This window comes from Podarcis gaigeae (assembly GCF_964106915.1).
Source record: "Podarcis gaigeae genome assembly, chromosome: 2".
Classification (NCBI taxonomy): domain Eukaryota; kingdom Metazoa; phylum Chordata; class Lepidosauria; order Squamata; family Lacertidae; genus Podarcis; species Podarcis gaigeae.
In genome coordinates this window covers 13,262,968-13,275,292 of record NC_139679.1, presented here as the reverse complement: position 1 = coordinate 13,275,292, position 12,325 = coordinate 13,262,968, and the positions used below count along the sequence as shown (strand labels likewise).

General features: G+C 45.6%; 1 protein-coding gene and 1 long non-coding RNA gene across 3 annotated transcripts in view; both read left to right on the top strand.

Moving 5' to 3' along the window:
- Window positions 1–12,325, top strand: part of LOC310840014 — a 155,677-nt gene that overhangs the window by 19,245 nt on the left and 124,107 nt on the right. The window lies entirely within an intron of this gene.
- Window positions 722–12,325, top strand: part of RBMS2 (RNA binding motif single stranded interacting protein 2) — an 88,739-nt gene continuing 77,135 nt past the window's right edge. The window contains exons 1-3 of one of the 2 annotated variants that reach the window (XM_083728993.1): window positions 722–883; window positions 7,723–7,895; window positions 10,200–10,306. In XM_083728993.1, the coding sequence (XP_083585119.1) occupies window positions 7,835–7,895; window positions 10,200–10,306 (168 nt within the window). In that variant the 5' untranslated portion in view covers window positions 722–883; window positions 7,723–7,834. Of the gene's footprint in view, window positions 884–7,722; window positions 7,896–10,199; window positions 10,527–12,325 lie in introns of those variants that run through there. The other variant, XM_083728995.1, reaches the window with a different exon arrangement.

Sequence of the window (12,325 nt, the reverse complement as noted above, 5' to 3'; positions counted from 1 at the left end):
AGTCTGTTCAAAACATTCTCCCGGGCTTTCAAATATATTTTTACCTTTTAACATGCTCGTTTCTAATTTTGTGCAGTATTTTATCTTGTATTTTTGTAAAGCTCTGCAGAAAGGCAGACCCTCCAAGTGTCCCTATTTTCCAGGGACATCTCTGATTTAGAGAAGCTACCCCAGTTTCTGATTTGATCCTGGCAAGTCCTGCTTTTCCTTCAGATGTCCCTATTTTCATTGGAGAAATGTTGGAGGTTATGGAGTTATCCAACCCCCGAGCCGTTTGAAGGCAATCCTGTATAGGGAAGTTTAATGTTTTATTGTGTTTTTATATACCGTATATTGGAAGCTGCCCAGAGTGGCTGGGTCAACCAGATAAGATGTGTGGGGTATAAATAGTAAAATTATCATTACGGGATGTCCGTATTTTCATCAGATAAATGTCGGAGGGTATGGAAAGGTGGCACATAAATTTTTGGAATTACTATGTACGTCGAAAGAAATATCGTTTGAGCTTCTACTGAATTCACTAAGATGGCTGCCTTTCCAAATTCAAGCCAGGTTTTCCATCTCACTCAGAAGGGGGGATCCTCTTGTGGAGAGAACTAGGCCTTCTTGCAATTTATGGGATCTGGTACAGTAGTTGTAAAGTTAAGAGCAGTTACAGTCACTAGTAGGTGCTAGTGAAAATAGAGTTATGTAAGGTGTACTAAATGGAGCAAATTGTTACTCAGCAATCACAGAATGTGCATCTGCACCTTCCTGCAGGGCACCCGCAAAATATTGTCACAGGTTCTGTTTGCTGTAAATGTATGGGCTTTGGGATGAGATTTGAGGATATAACTTCATGCACAGCAAAGCATCTTTATCTGCCCTACTGGTGAGTTGATAGGTGAGTATCCTATAATAGTTTCTTCTGCAACCCTATGATTTACGCTCTCTGCTCACAAGTTCTCTGCATTGTGGCTTGTGTCTCTCTTTCTGGCTTAGGATATCTCTGTTTTCACTTACCCCATAAAAACCGGGCCGCTGCCACCATTATTATTATTATTATTATTATTATTATTATTATTATTATTATCATAATCACCAGTATTATTATTATTATTAGTAGTAGTATACTGCCCTTTACCCACAACATAATATCACAATATAAAAACACAGCATACATAATGAAAACAAAAACACCCCAATAATGCCCCATTTAAGATTTACCTGGCTTGAAATAAAAAAATTAGCATATCTGAAGAGACCCAGAGCCATTGCAATCTATTTATCAAGGTGCAACACTTGGGAGGGGGGCAGAAATAAAAGAGGCTGTTTGTGAGAGGACAGGTGTTCCTCGTGCTTCCATGGCAACTGGCCCTCAAAGAAAGATGTGGTTGTTTAAGCCATTCCCTCTAACCAGCCAGGGACCCAAACCAGAGAACATGTGGCACTCTGGATGTTATTGGGTTCCCAGCCTCCGTCGGTTTCAGCTGGCATGACCAGTGGGCAGCGATGATGGCAGATGCAGAGCCACAGTTTCCCCAACTTTGAACTAAGCCAAAAACAGCAGGCTGCTGTTGTTTTTAAAATTATTTTTTTACTTGACAATGCTACCATCACAAAGAGAGGTGAAAGGACGAGCTCTCTCGCAAGGGTGGATGAGGCGAGGAACCATTTCTGGCCTGAGGCCTAGTGTCAATACTGGGCAGGGCCAGGGGAAACCAGATAGAGCAACTAATGTCAATTTTACTTTTTTGTTAAATTCCCTCCCCGCAGACTACATCATTCAGGCCCGCTAGGCAACCAGAGGGAGCTACCTGGAGCAACCATAATAATAATAATAATAATAATAATATTTATACCCCGCCCATCTGGCTGGGTTTCCCCAGCCACTCGGGGCAGCTCCCAACAGAAGACTAAAGCAGAACAAAACATCAAACATTAAAAACATCCCTAAACAGGGCTTCCTTCAGATGTCTTCTAAAAATCAGACAGTTGTTTATTTCCTTGACATCTGATGGGAGGGCGTTCCACAGGACAGGTGCCACCACTGAGAAGGCCCTCTGCCTGGTTCCCTGTAACCTCACTTCTCGCAGGGAGGGAACCGCCAGAAGGCCCTCGGAGCTGGATCTCAGTGTCTGGGCTGAACGATGTGGATGGAGACACTCCTTCAGGTATACTGGGCCGAGGCCATTTAGGGCTTTCAAAGTCAACACCAACACTTTGAATTGTGCTCAGAAACGTACCTTCCCCAACCTTCAGATCTTTTGGCCTGCAATGCCTAAGCCAGCATGGCCATATGATGCAGGGGCTGATGGGAGTTGTAGTCCAAAACACCTGCAGATTGTGGGGAGGCTAACCTAGGGCAATGACTAGGTTGCATTGTCAAACTCCTGAGGGATCCGGTATCTGTAAGAGTTGTGCAGAAGGCAGCGCCTTGCCGGTTTTGTGACTTCTCTGCCTCTGTAAATTCTTCCGCTACTACTGCATGTGAATGGGAAAAGCAGTGTATGCTGAAAATTTCCCTTTTGTGTGCAGCTCTTTAAAAAACAACTGGAGCCTTTTCAAGGTCTGGGCCTGACAGCTGTAAGGGGAGCATTTTGCTGCTGCAGCAATAGACGGGAGTGCTTCTATGCTGCTTGGGAACACCTGGAGTACTGTGTCCAGTTCTGGGCACCACAGTTCAAGAAGGACACTGACAAACTGGAACGTGTCCAGAGGAGGGCAACCAAAATGGTCAAAGGCCTGGAAACGATGCCTTATGAGGAACGGCTAAGGGAGCTGGGCATGTTTAGCCTGGAGAAGAGAAGGTTAAGGGGTGATATGATAGCCATGTTCAAATATATAAAAGGATGCCACATAGAGGAGGGAGAAAGGTTGTTTTCTGCTGCTCCAGAGAAGCGGACACGGAGAAGCTGCCACGCCGCCGGAGCACGATTTCCGTTCTCATCCTGAAGCAAAGTTCTTAACCCGAGGTACTATTTCTGGGTTAGCGGAGTCCTTAACCTGAAGTGTATGTAACCCGAGGTACCACTGTACTTACAATTCTAGCAATTAAATAATCATGGAAGGGTGTCTTTCCCCTATATTTTTAGGATATAATTTTAGTGAGGGAGCTAGTGTTGTTGACTGTTGAGAAGCAGAAGAAAAATAGCCTGGCCTGCTCCTGTGTTTTAAAAGATCACAAATCAGTAGATGAAGCTTTTTACTAACATTATCACCTGTGAATGTGTGTACTGTCAAGCTGCTCTGAAAAAAACAGGACTGGTTCCAAAGTTGGCAACCCTATTTCTGACGCTGGCAATGATGTTGTGGGTGTATGCCTGTGCGTTATTTTAGGGGAGATTTGTGTCCCTCTCACCTTTCACTTGTATGAACAGTATAAGACACTGTCCCAGATCTTGATCAGATGACAGTCTAATATGAGATAGTTAATTCTTAATCCCCTTGCTTAGCTCTGTAAAGCTAAGCGGGGCATGGGTGGACGGCCATTGGGAGCCCCATGCAGACTAATCTCTAAAAGCAGTGTTTCCCAAACTTGGGTCTCCAGCTGTTGTTGGACTACAACACCCATCATCCCTAGCTAGTAAGACCAGTGGTCAAGGATGATGGGAATTGTAGTCCAAAAGCAGCCGGAGACCCAAGTTTGGGAAACACTGCTCCAAAGAAAGTGCTGGATGTGCTTCAAACCGGGTGCTTAATATGGAACTGGTGCTCTGTGTGCATAAAAGTTTTTCACAACATCCACACAATGCTGCCGGCATCCAAATTTAATCCTGTTACATCCTCCCATTTAATCCAGATTCACCCATTTCTGTGGAAAATCTGATAATATTATTTTTTTTTTTAAAGTTAAGTTTCTAACATCCTGCTTGTAATATCTGAACAACCTGTTTGTGATAGGAAGCCCCCCATCTGGAAGTACCCTAGTAAATAAACAAACTCAGAATTCCTTTAGAAGAAGTTGTGCTCATAAAAACCAAGGAAAGCTTTCAAGGGGTTGCTCAGAGTCACGCACAAGCAAGGGTGCATGGACTTTGCGACATAATGAAAGAAGGATAAATCTTTTTTAGAGTGTCCTGCTCACGTAATGGAAATGGGAGTAGATTGAGCTGACCTCCTTCTTAACCAAACCTTCTGCCTGCATTCCAGCCGTACAAACGTCAGAGAGTTACAGATGCACACTCCCCATGCCTCTCCGTTGAGCCAATCAAAAGGCATTGCCAGCCAGGTTAAGACACTGAAGGAAGGTGCTGATAGCCAGGGCTGGTTAGGGCCTGGTCTGGAAAGGAACACACAGTCCCAAGATTTGGATAGCGAAGCCTAAGGAGTAGGCCATTGTCATTCCTATTTCGCAGATGGGAGACCGAGGCAGAGCTCTTCCGGTTCCAGATTCCACCGGGCCACACTTCTGTTTATATGCGCCTTTCCATCAGGATGGTATCAAAACTAGAAATCCCCTCTTCTGTGCAGCTCCTTGAGAAGCACGTGATGCCAGCTGTCTCCAGTAATACAGCATGACACAAAGGAGAGTTGTGCTGCAGGGGATCAGTTATGGGGTGATATTCTACCCCCTCTCTGCTTTTTCTCATCGCTTTCCCCATGAAGAATGGGGAACGCATTTTCCACGTGGCCCACACCATCTCTCCTTTAGGGTGGTGCTAAGCTGAGGAATGCTCTGTTGTTGCTTTGTAGATAGCAGTGGTTCTCATTGATATTATATTACCTTCCTGCCCGGCTTATATGGGCTTTCCAGAGGCAAGTGATTGGCCATTATGAGAAGCAGCATGCTGGTTTGAACCAGCCAGGCAGCTCCTACTTTCTTCAGAAGTTAGAAACATTAAGGCCCTTTGGGGAGAAGGGAGCTTCACCCTGCTTATTCTTTCATTGATATTCCCACTACCACCACCACCACTCCCTGCAGTTTTGTATCCTGAACTGCAGAGCCTTCAAGTGTCCCTATTTTCCAGGGACGGTCCTGGATTTACAGAAGCCGTCTTGGTTTCTGATTTGATCCCGGAATGTTCCACTTTTCCTTAGGTAAAGGTAAAGGGACCCCTGACCATTAGGTCCAGTTGTGACCGACTCTGGGGTTGCGGCGCTCATCTCGCTTTATTGGCCGAGGGAGCCGGTGTACAGCTTCTGGGTCATGTGGCCAGCATGACTAAGCCGTTTCTGGCAAACCAGAGCAGTGCAGGGAAACACTGTTTACCTTCCCGCTGGAGCGGTACCTATTTATCTACTTGCACTTTGACGTTCTTCAAACTGCTAGGTTGGCAGGAGCAGGGACCGAGCAACGGGAGCTCACCCCGTTGCGGGATTCGAACCGCTGACCTTCTGATCGGCAAGTCCTAGGCTCTGTGGTTTAATCCACAGCGCCACCCGCGTCCCCCACTTTTCCTTAGGATGTCCCTATTTTCATAAGAGAAATGCTGGAGGGTATGGAGTTATGCGACTCCTGAGCCAAGGAGATAAGCAACTATACAACCTTTAGACGACATCTGAAGGCAGCTCTGTATAGGGAAGTTTTTAATTTTTAATGTTTTATTGTGTTTTTGTATATGCTGGAAGCTGCTCAGAGTGGCTGGGGCAACCCAGTCAGATGGGTGGGGTATAAAAAATAATAAAAGTAAAAAAATTAAAGAATAAAAATAATAATTCAATCGGACGTCCCTATTTTCATCAGAGGAATGTTGGAGGCTATGGAATTGCCTGTCCTATTGGCATCATTACATGACATTCTATGTATTACTGAGATGCTCCTGTTATGTACTGAAATTCTCACCCTGGGCCAGCAGGGGGATATTGTAGATAGTTTTCACTCAGGTCTAAATATGCAAACAAGGGATTGAAAGTGACGTTCTGTGATTGGATAGTTACAGAAAGTGGTTACTGTTGCATTGTAGTGGAGCTCTATATAAGCAGGCTGGCTGAACCCTTCAGTTCAGTTCTGTTCTGGCCTGTGAATAAACAAGAGCTGTTTGAAGAAGCGCTGTGTCGTCTGATATGTTCACCCACAACTTAACAGCTCCTAGATCCATCACTTTGCCTTTTGACAACTGTTTCTGATTCTCCAACTATGACTGTTTCTGCATCGGGACAGAAACCTTAGGAAGAGGCCATATGCTATTCAGACCATTAGTCCATCCACCACAGTATCATCTATACTGATTAGCAGTAGCTTGCTAGGGTTTCAGACTAGGGACATGCCAAACCTTACCTGGAGATGCTGAGGAATGAACCTAGGACCTTCTGCATCTAAGCCAGGTGCTCTAGCACTGAGCTATGGCCCTTCCTCAAAGCCTGGCTGCAGGAGCATGCCAGTCAGCAATCACACCGTTCAAAGTTCGAGTTAACTCTTTATTAGCAAAAACACGATCTGCAGAGAGCTGGCTGAGTGTCAGGCCTAAGGAGCACAGCAGCTCATTCCCGGTGGTCTCACTCCATGAAAATTCATTGCAGAGACTGAGAGTCCCCATCTCCTCACAGCCATCTACGTTCCCTCTTTTTTCCAGGGCTTTCCCCAAGCAATCTGAGACTGCGCCTGCATGCAGCCAACCTCTGCTCTGCCCTTTTTACATCTCTTCTGGTTCTGAGAGACAAGCGGTACAGGGGAGCTTGTCGCAGTGAGGGGTGGGGAGATAATTGTGACTCTTCAGCAGCTTGACTCATCTCTGCCTCTTGGCCTCCCTCCTCTCCTGCTTCAGCTTCTACCTTTGATTCTGGACTTCTCTCTGCCACAGACTCTCCCCGCTCCCTAAGCCCTGTTATCTCTTCAGCTTCCAACACCTCCTCTTCTTGGTCTTCTCCCTTTGACCACTCATAATTGTCCCACCACCACTTCTTCCAGTGGTTGTTCTCCAGTTGGTTCCTCCTGCCATTCCTCTTCGTCCAACCAGCCCATGACACTGCAGTACTGAATAATAATAATAATAATAATAATAATAATAATAATAAAAAAAAATATTTATCAATTATACCCCACCCATTTGGCTGGGTTTCCCCAGTCACACTGGGCAGCTTCCAGCAAGACATTAAAAATACATTAAAACACCAGTCATTAAAAACTTCCCTAAATAGGGCTGCCTTCAAATATCTTCTAAAGGTCAGTTGTTTATTTCCTTGACATCTGATGGGAGGACGTCCCACAGGGTGGGCACCACAGCTGAGAAGGCCCTCTATCTGTTTCCTGTAACTTTGCTTCTCGCAGTGAGGGAACCGCCAGAAGACCCTCAGAGTTGGACCTCAAAGTCCGGGGAGATCGATGTGGATGGAGACACTCCTTCAGGTATAGAATCCTCACACCTTGATTACTGGTAATATGCTCTATATGGTGTGTTTTTGGGATGGTCCAGAAACTGCAGCTCGTGCAGAATGCTGCCGTTAGATCACACTATGCAAAGATCACAGGACAAGGCCTTCTTTGTAGTAGCACCCCAGCTGAGGAAGTCTCTGCCCTTGGATGTCTACCAAGTTATTAAATTTTTTTGTCTTAAAACATACCTGTTCTCTCAAGCCTTTGGAGAGATTTATGGTTTAACTGGTGCCTGGTGCCTTTGTTTGTCTGATATACTGCTTTTTATATTGAATTTTAGTTTATTAGCATTTTGTGGTTTGATTTTATTTGTATTGTATATTTAAATATTATACTGGAAACTACCTTGTGGTTTACTCTGTACTGAAAGGCGGCTTATATATCGATAATAATAATAATAAATTAATCAAAGCACCTTTTTGTTACAGTTGAAGGTTCAAGGTCTGGATCCAGCAAAGGATTCCTGCATAAGAAGGAATTCAAAGATGGCAAGGGCCTATTCATCTCAACTTTTCAAGAAAACAAGGGGAAGGTGGAGGAATGAAGCGAATGAAAGATGATCCTTCTGTTGCCCTACTTTTCACACAGTTCTACCTGAATGGTGAGTTGGTGGATTCCTCCACATGACTGCAAGAGCTTTGAAGATGGGTCACCTGGCTGAAGGGAGTGGGACTTGGGGACAGCGTATGCCATAAGGAAAAGAGGTGTGGATGAATGGATGGATAAGGTTTCTATATATAATCCCATTAGCATGTCCTAGACTGCATGTTTCAGGACTACTGATTGTATACGCATGCTCTTCATAGGTGGGAAGAGGATGCTGATGTTTGTGTCTGTACGGTACAGCAGTGGGAACTCCTTATGTGCTGGACCGATAAGGAGACAAACTCTGCGGAAAGAAAACTCACTTTCTAAGTTCAAAAAATACTTGAAATACTGAAAATAAATATTTTGGCCATAGGATATTTGCGTTATAGTGGGATTGGGATTTAACCATGGATGCTATCAGACTGTCACTGTTTTCAGGTTGTGCAGTTTAAGACAAACCCATTTCCTCAGGAGATCTGACTCTCTCTCTCTCTCTAATTTTATTTATAATTTTTCAACAGATAACAATTCAACAACATTTCATCTATGACTTTCCCTCTCTTCCTCCCTCCCTCCCTCCCTCCCTCTATGGTTCCCTCAAAATTTCAGTTTATGCTGTATATTATAGTTATTCTATGCCTTCGCCTTATCTTACAATAAAAACAAAAAGTTCACCCCCACTGCTGTTCTTCCTCAAATCCTATTTGCATTCTAACATTTTTACACTTGAGTTTTAAAGTATTCTGCAAACATTTCCCAATCTTCTTTAAAATCAGTCTCTTTCTGATCTCTAATTTTACACGCCAAACTTGCCAATTCTACATATTTTATTAATTTCAGCTGCCATTTTTCTTTGGTAGGTACCACCTCATCACGCCATTTTTGTGCATATAATATTCGTGCTGTCATAGTTGCGTAAAAAAATAGATTTATCAGTTTTGGGGGGGTATCTGCTCCAGTTATCTCTAGTAAAAAAAGCTTCCGGTCTTTTGGGGAAAGTTACATTAAATACATTTTTCAACTCATTATAAATCATCTCCCCAAAGTCCTCAGCTACTTTGCACATCCACCACATGTGGTAAAACGAACCTTCTACTTCTTTGCATCTGACTTTTTGTCAGATGTGAACCGATAGCAAAAGGGTCTGGGAAGTGTGAGATAACGCAGTGTTGTCTAACTTCCCAACAAACAAAGCAGGATGAATGCTCAATAAAGAGACTGTCTGGAAGCGTTCTTTGTGCTGGGACACACTAGAGCATCATGAGAAATAGATCAAATACCTAAAGACTCCTGTGAGTCTGGAGGAGGCTGCCTGCTGTGTCTCTGCAAGATTTCCTGCTCTGGGCTTTGGCTCCTTCCAGTCTGCCTTGTGAGCAAAGGTGGCCCCTTCTCCGTTCTCTCTGCATCTGGTGAAGTTGAAGCAATTAATCATTCCTTATGCAGAGGCAGCAGAATTACCTGCCCTCAGAGGAGTCTTTTCATTGCTTCTCTGCATGATTGACTGCTCTTGGTTTGCCTTCGAAACAGGAGTTGTGCCCAGATCAGTGACCCAGGCAGAATCACACGGAATAGGCTCCTCTGCGACTGGGTAACTCTAGACCTTGTGCGATATAAAAAGGCTACATCTAGTTTTAAGTCAGGAAAAAAGGAAAGCTTGCTTCTGCTTGCGGATGCTAGCAAGCCAAGTGCTCCAGAGAATCTAAAAACCAGATGAGGACTTAGCGATTAAACAACTGTGAGATTCTACTCGTTCTCCGCTATAAAAATGTGCAGGAATCAGTTTGTATCCAGGGAAACACCAATCCACAAGGGGGCTCTCAGCTAACTGCCCAGGCATTCAGTTTTGCAAAAAAAGAAAAAAGGACAGAAAATGCCTCCTGACATTTTAACACTGACTGCCCTGGGTGGTTTGGGAATCGCAACAGATCCTCCCCTCAGGCGTCAGAAGAACGTGGTGTTGGGGTTTTTTGGGCATGCACGCCAACCCTGCAGTGTATCGCAGGCAGTTCTCATGATGGGGTTTTTTGCATCATGTGTAGCAAAACTGTCCACATGAAAAGGAGATGATGCCACGCCAGGGCCGCTGGATGCCCTGTGAACTTCACGGCTCAGCATAGCTCTCAACTTCTCCATTTTCTTGCAAGGAATCCTATTCGGAATAAGGGAATTTCCCTTGGAAAAAAAGGGAAAAGTTGACAGCTATGCGGCTCAGTCCCTCCTGGGTGTTCTTCTCTCGAGGGCGGAGATTTGTGTGTTGTCGGTCGTGTGGCTTTATAGCCTGCTTTGATTTCTGCCATTTATTTATTTTGTTTTCCAGTAGCATGGGGAAGGAAGCCTTGCCCATTTTCTCCAGCGGCAGGCGTTAGGACCTTGCGGAAAGCAGACATTCTGGCCCTGGATTCCAAGCTGGCTTGCCTTGGTGACGTAAGCCAGAAGCCCTCTCTCTCTCTCTCTCTCTCTCTCTCTTTTCTGTGTGTGAGTGTGTGTGTGAGTGTGTGTGTGAGTGTCTCTCTCTCTCTCTCTCTCTCTTCCCCCTCTTCCCCCCTCCCTTCCCAAGCTCTCTAACATTAAAGCGAAAATGCTCCTTTCTGTGCCTCCTCGTGCAGGGATCGCCACTTTTGGCTACAGCAAGAGCAACAAGAAGGTAAGGAGGAGGCCAGTCCTGGCTCCCCACCACCTCACCTCCCCTTTCTGCTCCCTATTTCCAAGATCTTGCAAACGTCCTTGGCATAGAGAAGGGAGGAGAAGTTAAAAAAAAAGGGGGGGGGGGTTGAGGAAAACCAGGGTTGCTTTCCCCACCACCCAGCTGTGGTGGTGTTGGTGGTGTCTGAAGGGGAGACAGATCTTGCCAATTATTTGGGGAGGTTAGGCAGCTAGGAGGTTGGCTTCCCAACAGGGAAGCCCACCTCCAGGGTTGGCTGATCTTGGCCTCTGTTCCGGGGTGACCCCCATCCGCCCCTCGCACCGCCAGACCCCGCTTGCCAAGGCCGGAGTCTTCCCAAGGGCGACTTTGAGTCCGGAGCGATGGGGACGAAAAAATAGAATAATAATAAAAAATAAGCTGGGTAGACCAGAACAACAGGCAGCGAAATCACAGCACTTCGTGAATCTCCCTGGGACATTAATATTCTGTGGGTTCCTCCCTGCACCCCTGATTATGGGGTGTTTGGTTTCTCGTCTGTTTTTTCTGTTTTTTCTTCTTTTTTTTTTGGTTACGGGGAACAGAGGACCTGCATCCAGGAGGGGCTGGGTACTGGAAGCAGGCAGTTCAAATTCTAGGCATGGGGTGTTCACACCAGGATCAGACTGAGGCCTTGTTTTTTAACCCTCTCCTGGCTCTTTCCAGGGGGATGGAGACTTCTGAAGCCACCCCCAGCGGGGTATTCTCGAGGGTGGGTTTCCAGGATGTGGTTTCTATGGCATCCACGTGTTCTGAGGAAGAGTGTGCCATAAAGGAGGCTTCCCCCCCCCTTCCTCTTCCACCGCCCTTTCTGCTCCCCACATCTGGGGTGAGGCGAGAATACTCTGCATGCCAGGGAAGATGGGACATGTAGCTTGCAGGAGGATGCGAGGGAGCTGTAAGAAATGGGGGCTTGAACCCAGCACAACCCCCTCCTCGTCAGGACTGTCATTCGGAACCTGAATAGCCTTGTCAGGTTTGGAAAATGCATCTTGACTAGCCTGGGTATTTATTTGAACGTGTGGATTATTTCCCCCTCTGGCAAGAAATGTGGTCTAGCAGTACTCTAGGGTTTCAGGGAACCCCAAGTTATATTTCTAGCCAGGGCAGGGAAGAAGGATAGAAGGGGGAGACTCCCGGGAAGTTGGAAATAGGAGCCCAGACTTCTGGCATTTTAAATATCCACCTTATCTCTATTGTTGATTCACTGTGTGACCTTGTATGCATATGGTGTTGGGTGAAAGGGGTGGCGGTGGCAGGGGAGAATAAGCTTGTTACCTGTTCTGTGCCTCAGTTTCCTCTCTGTCTGTCCCCGGGACTGTGGAAGATCTACAGCAAATGTGCAAATTGCAGGCACTATAGTAATGCGTTTGGACAGAAACCTGGGGTAGAGGGAAGGCCCAATTTGGGGCATTAATTGTGTTTATCCATATTGGGGATGAGTATGGCACTCAAAGGAACTGTGGCTGTCTTAGCCATCTCGTTGCGCCTCCCTGCCAACCTCTTTTTGAAACTGGGTGACATTTTCCTCTTCTGACCATTGACTGATGTGGAATTTGTAGAAATAGGCAGATATGGGGCGGGAAGACCTCTGCATTGATGGAGGGGCTGTCTGTGCCAATAAAGAGCAGGGCAGCATTTTGTGATGGGTGAGCTGTGGACACATATTAGTGGCTTGTCCTGTTAAAACGACAACAACAAGGACAAATAGCCAACAGTGCTGGCGCGGTTATTATAATTGGTGATTCAAGGTAAGACTGAAA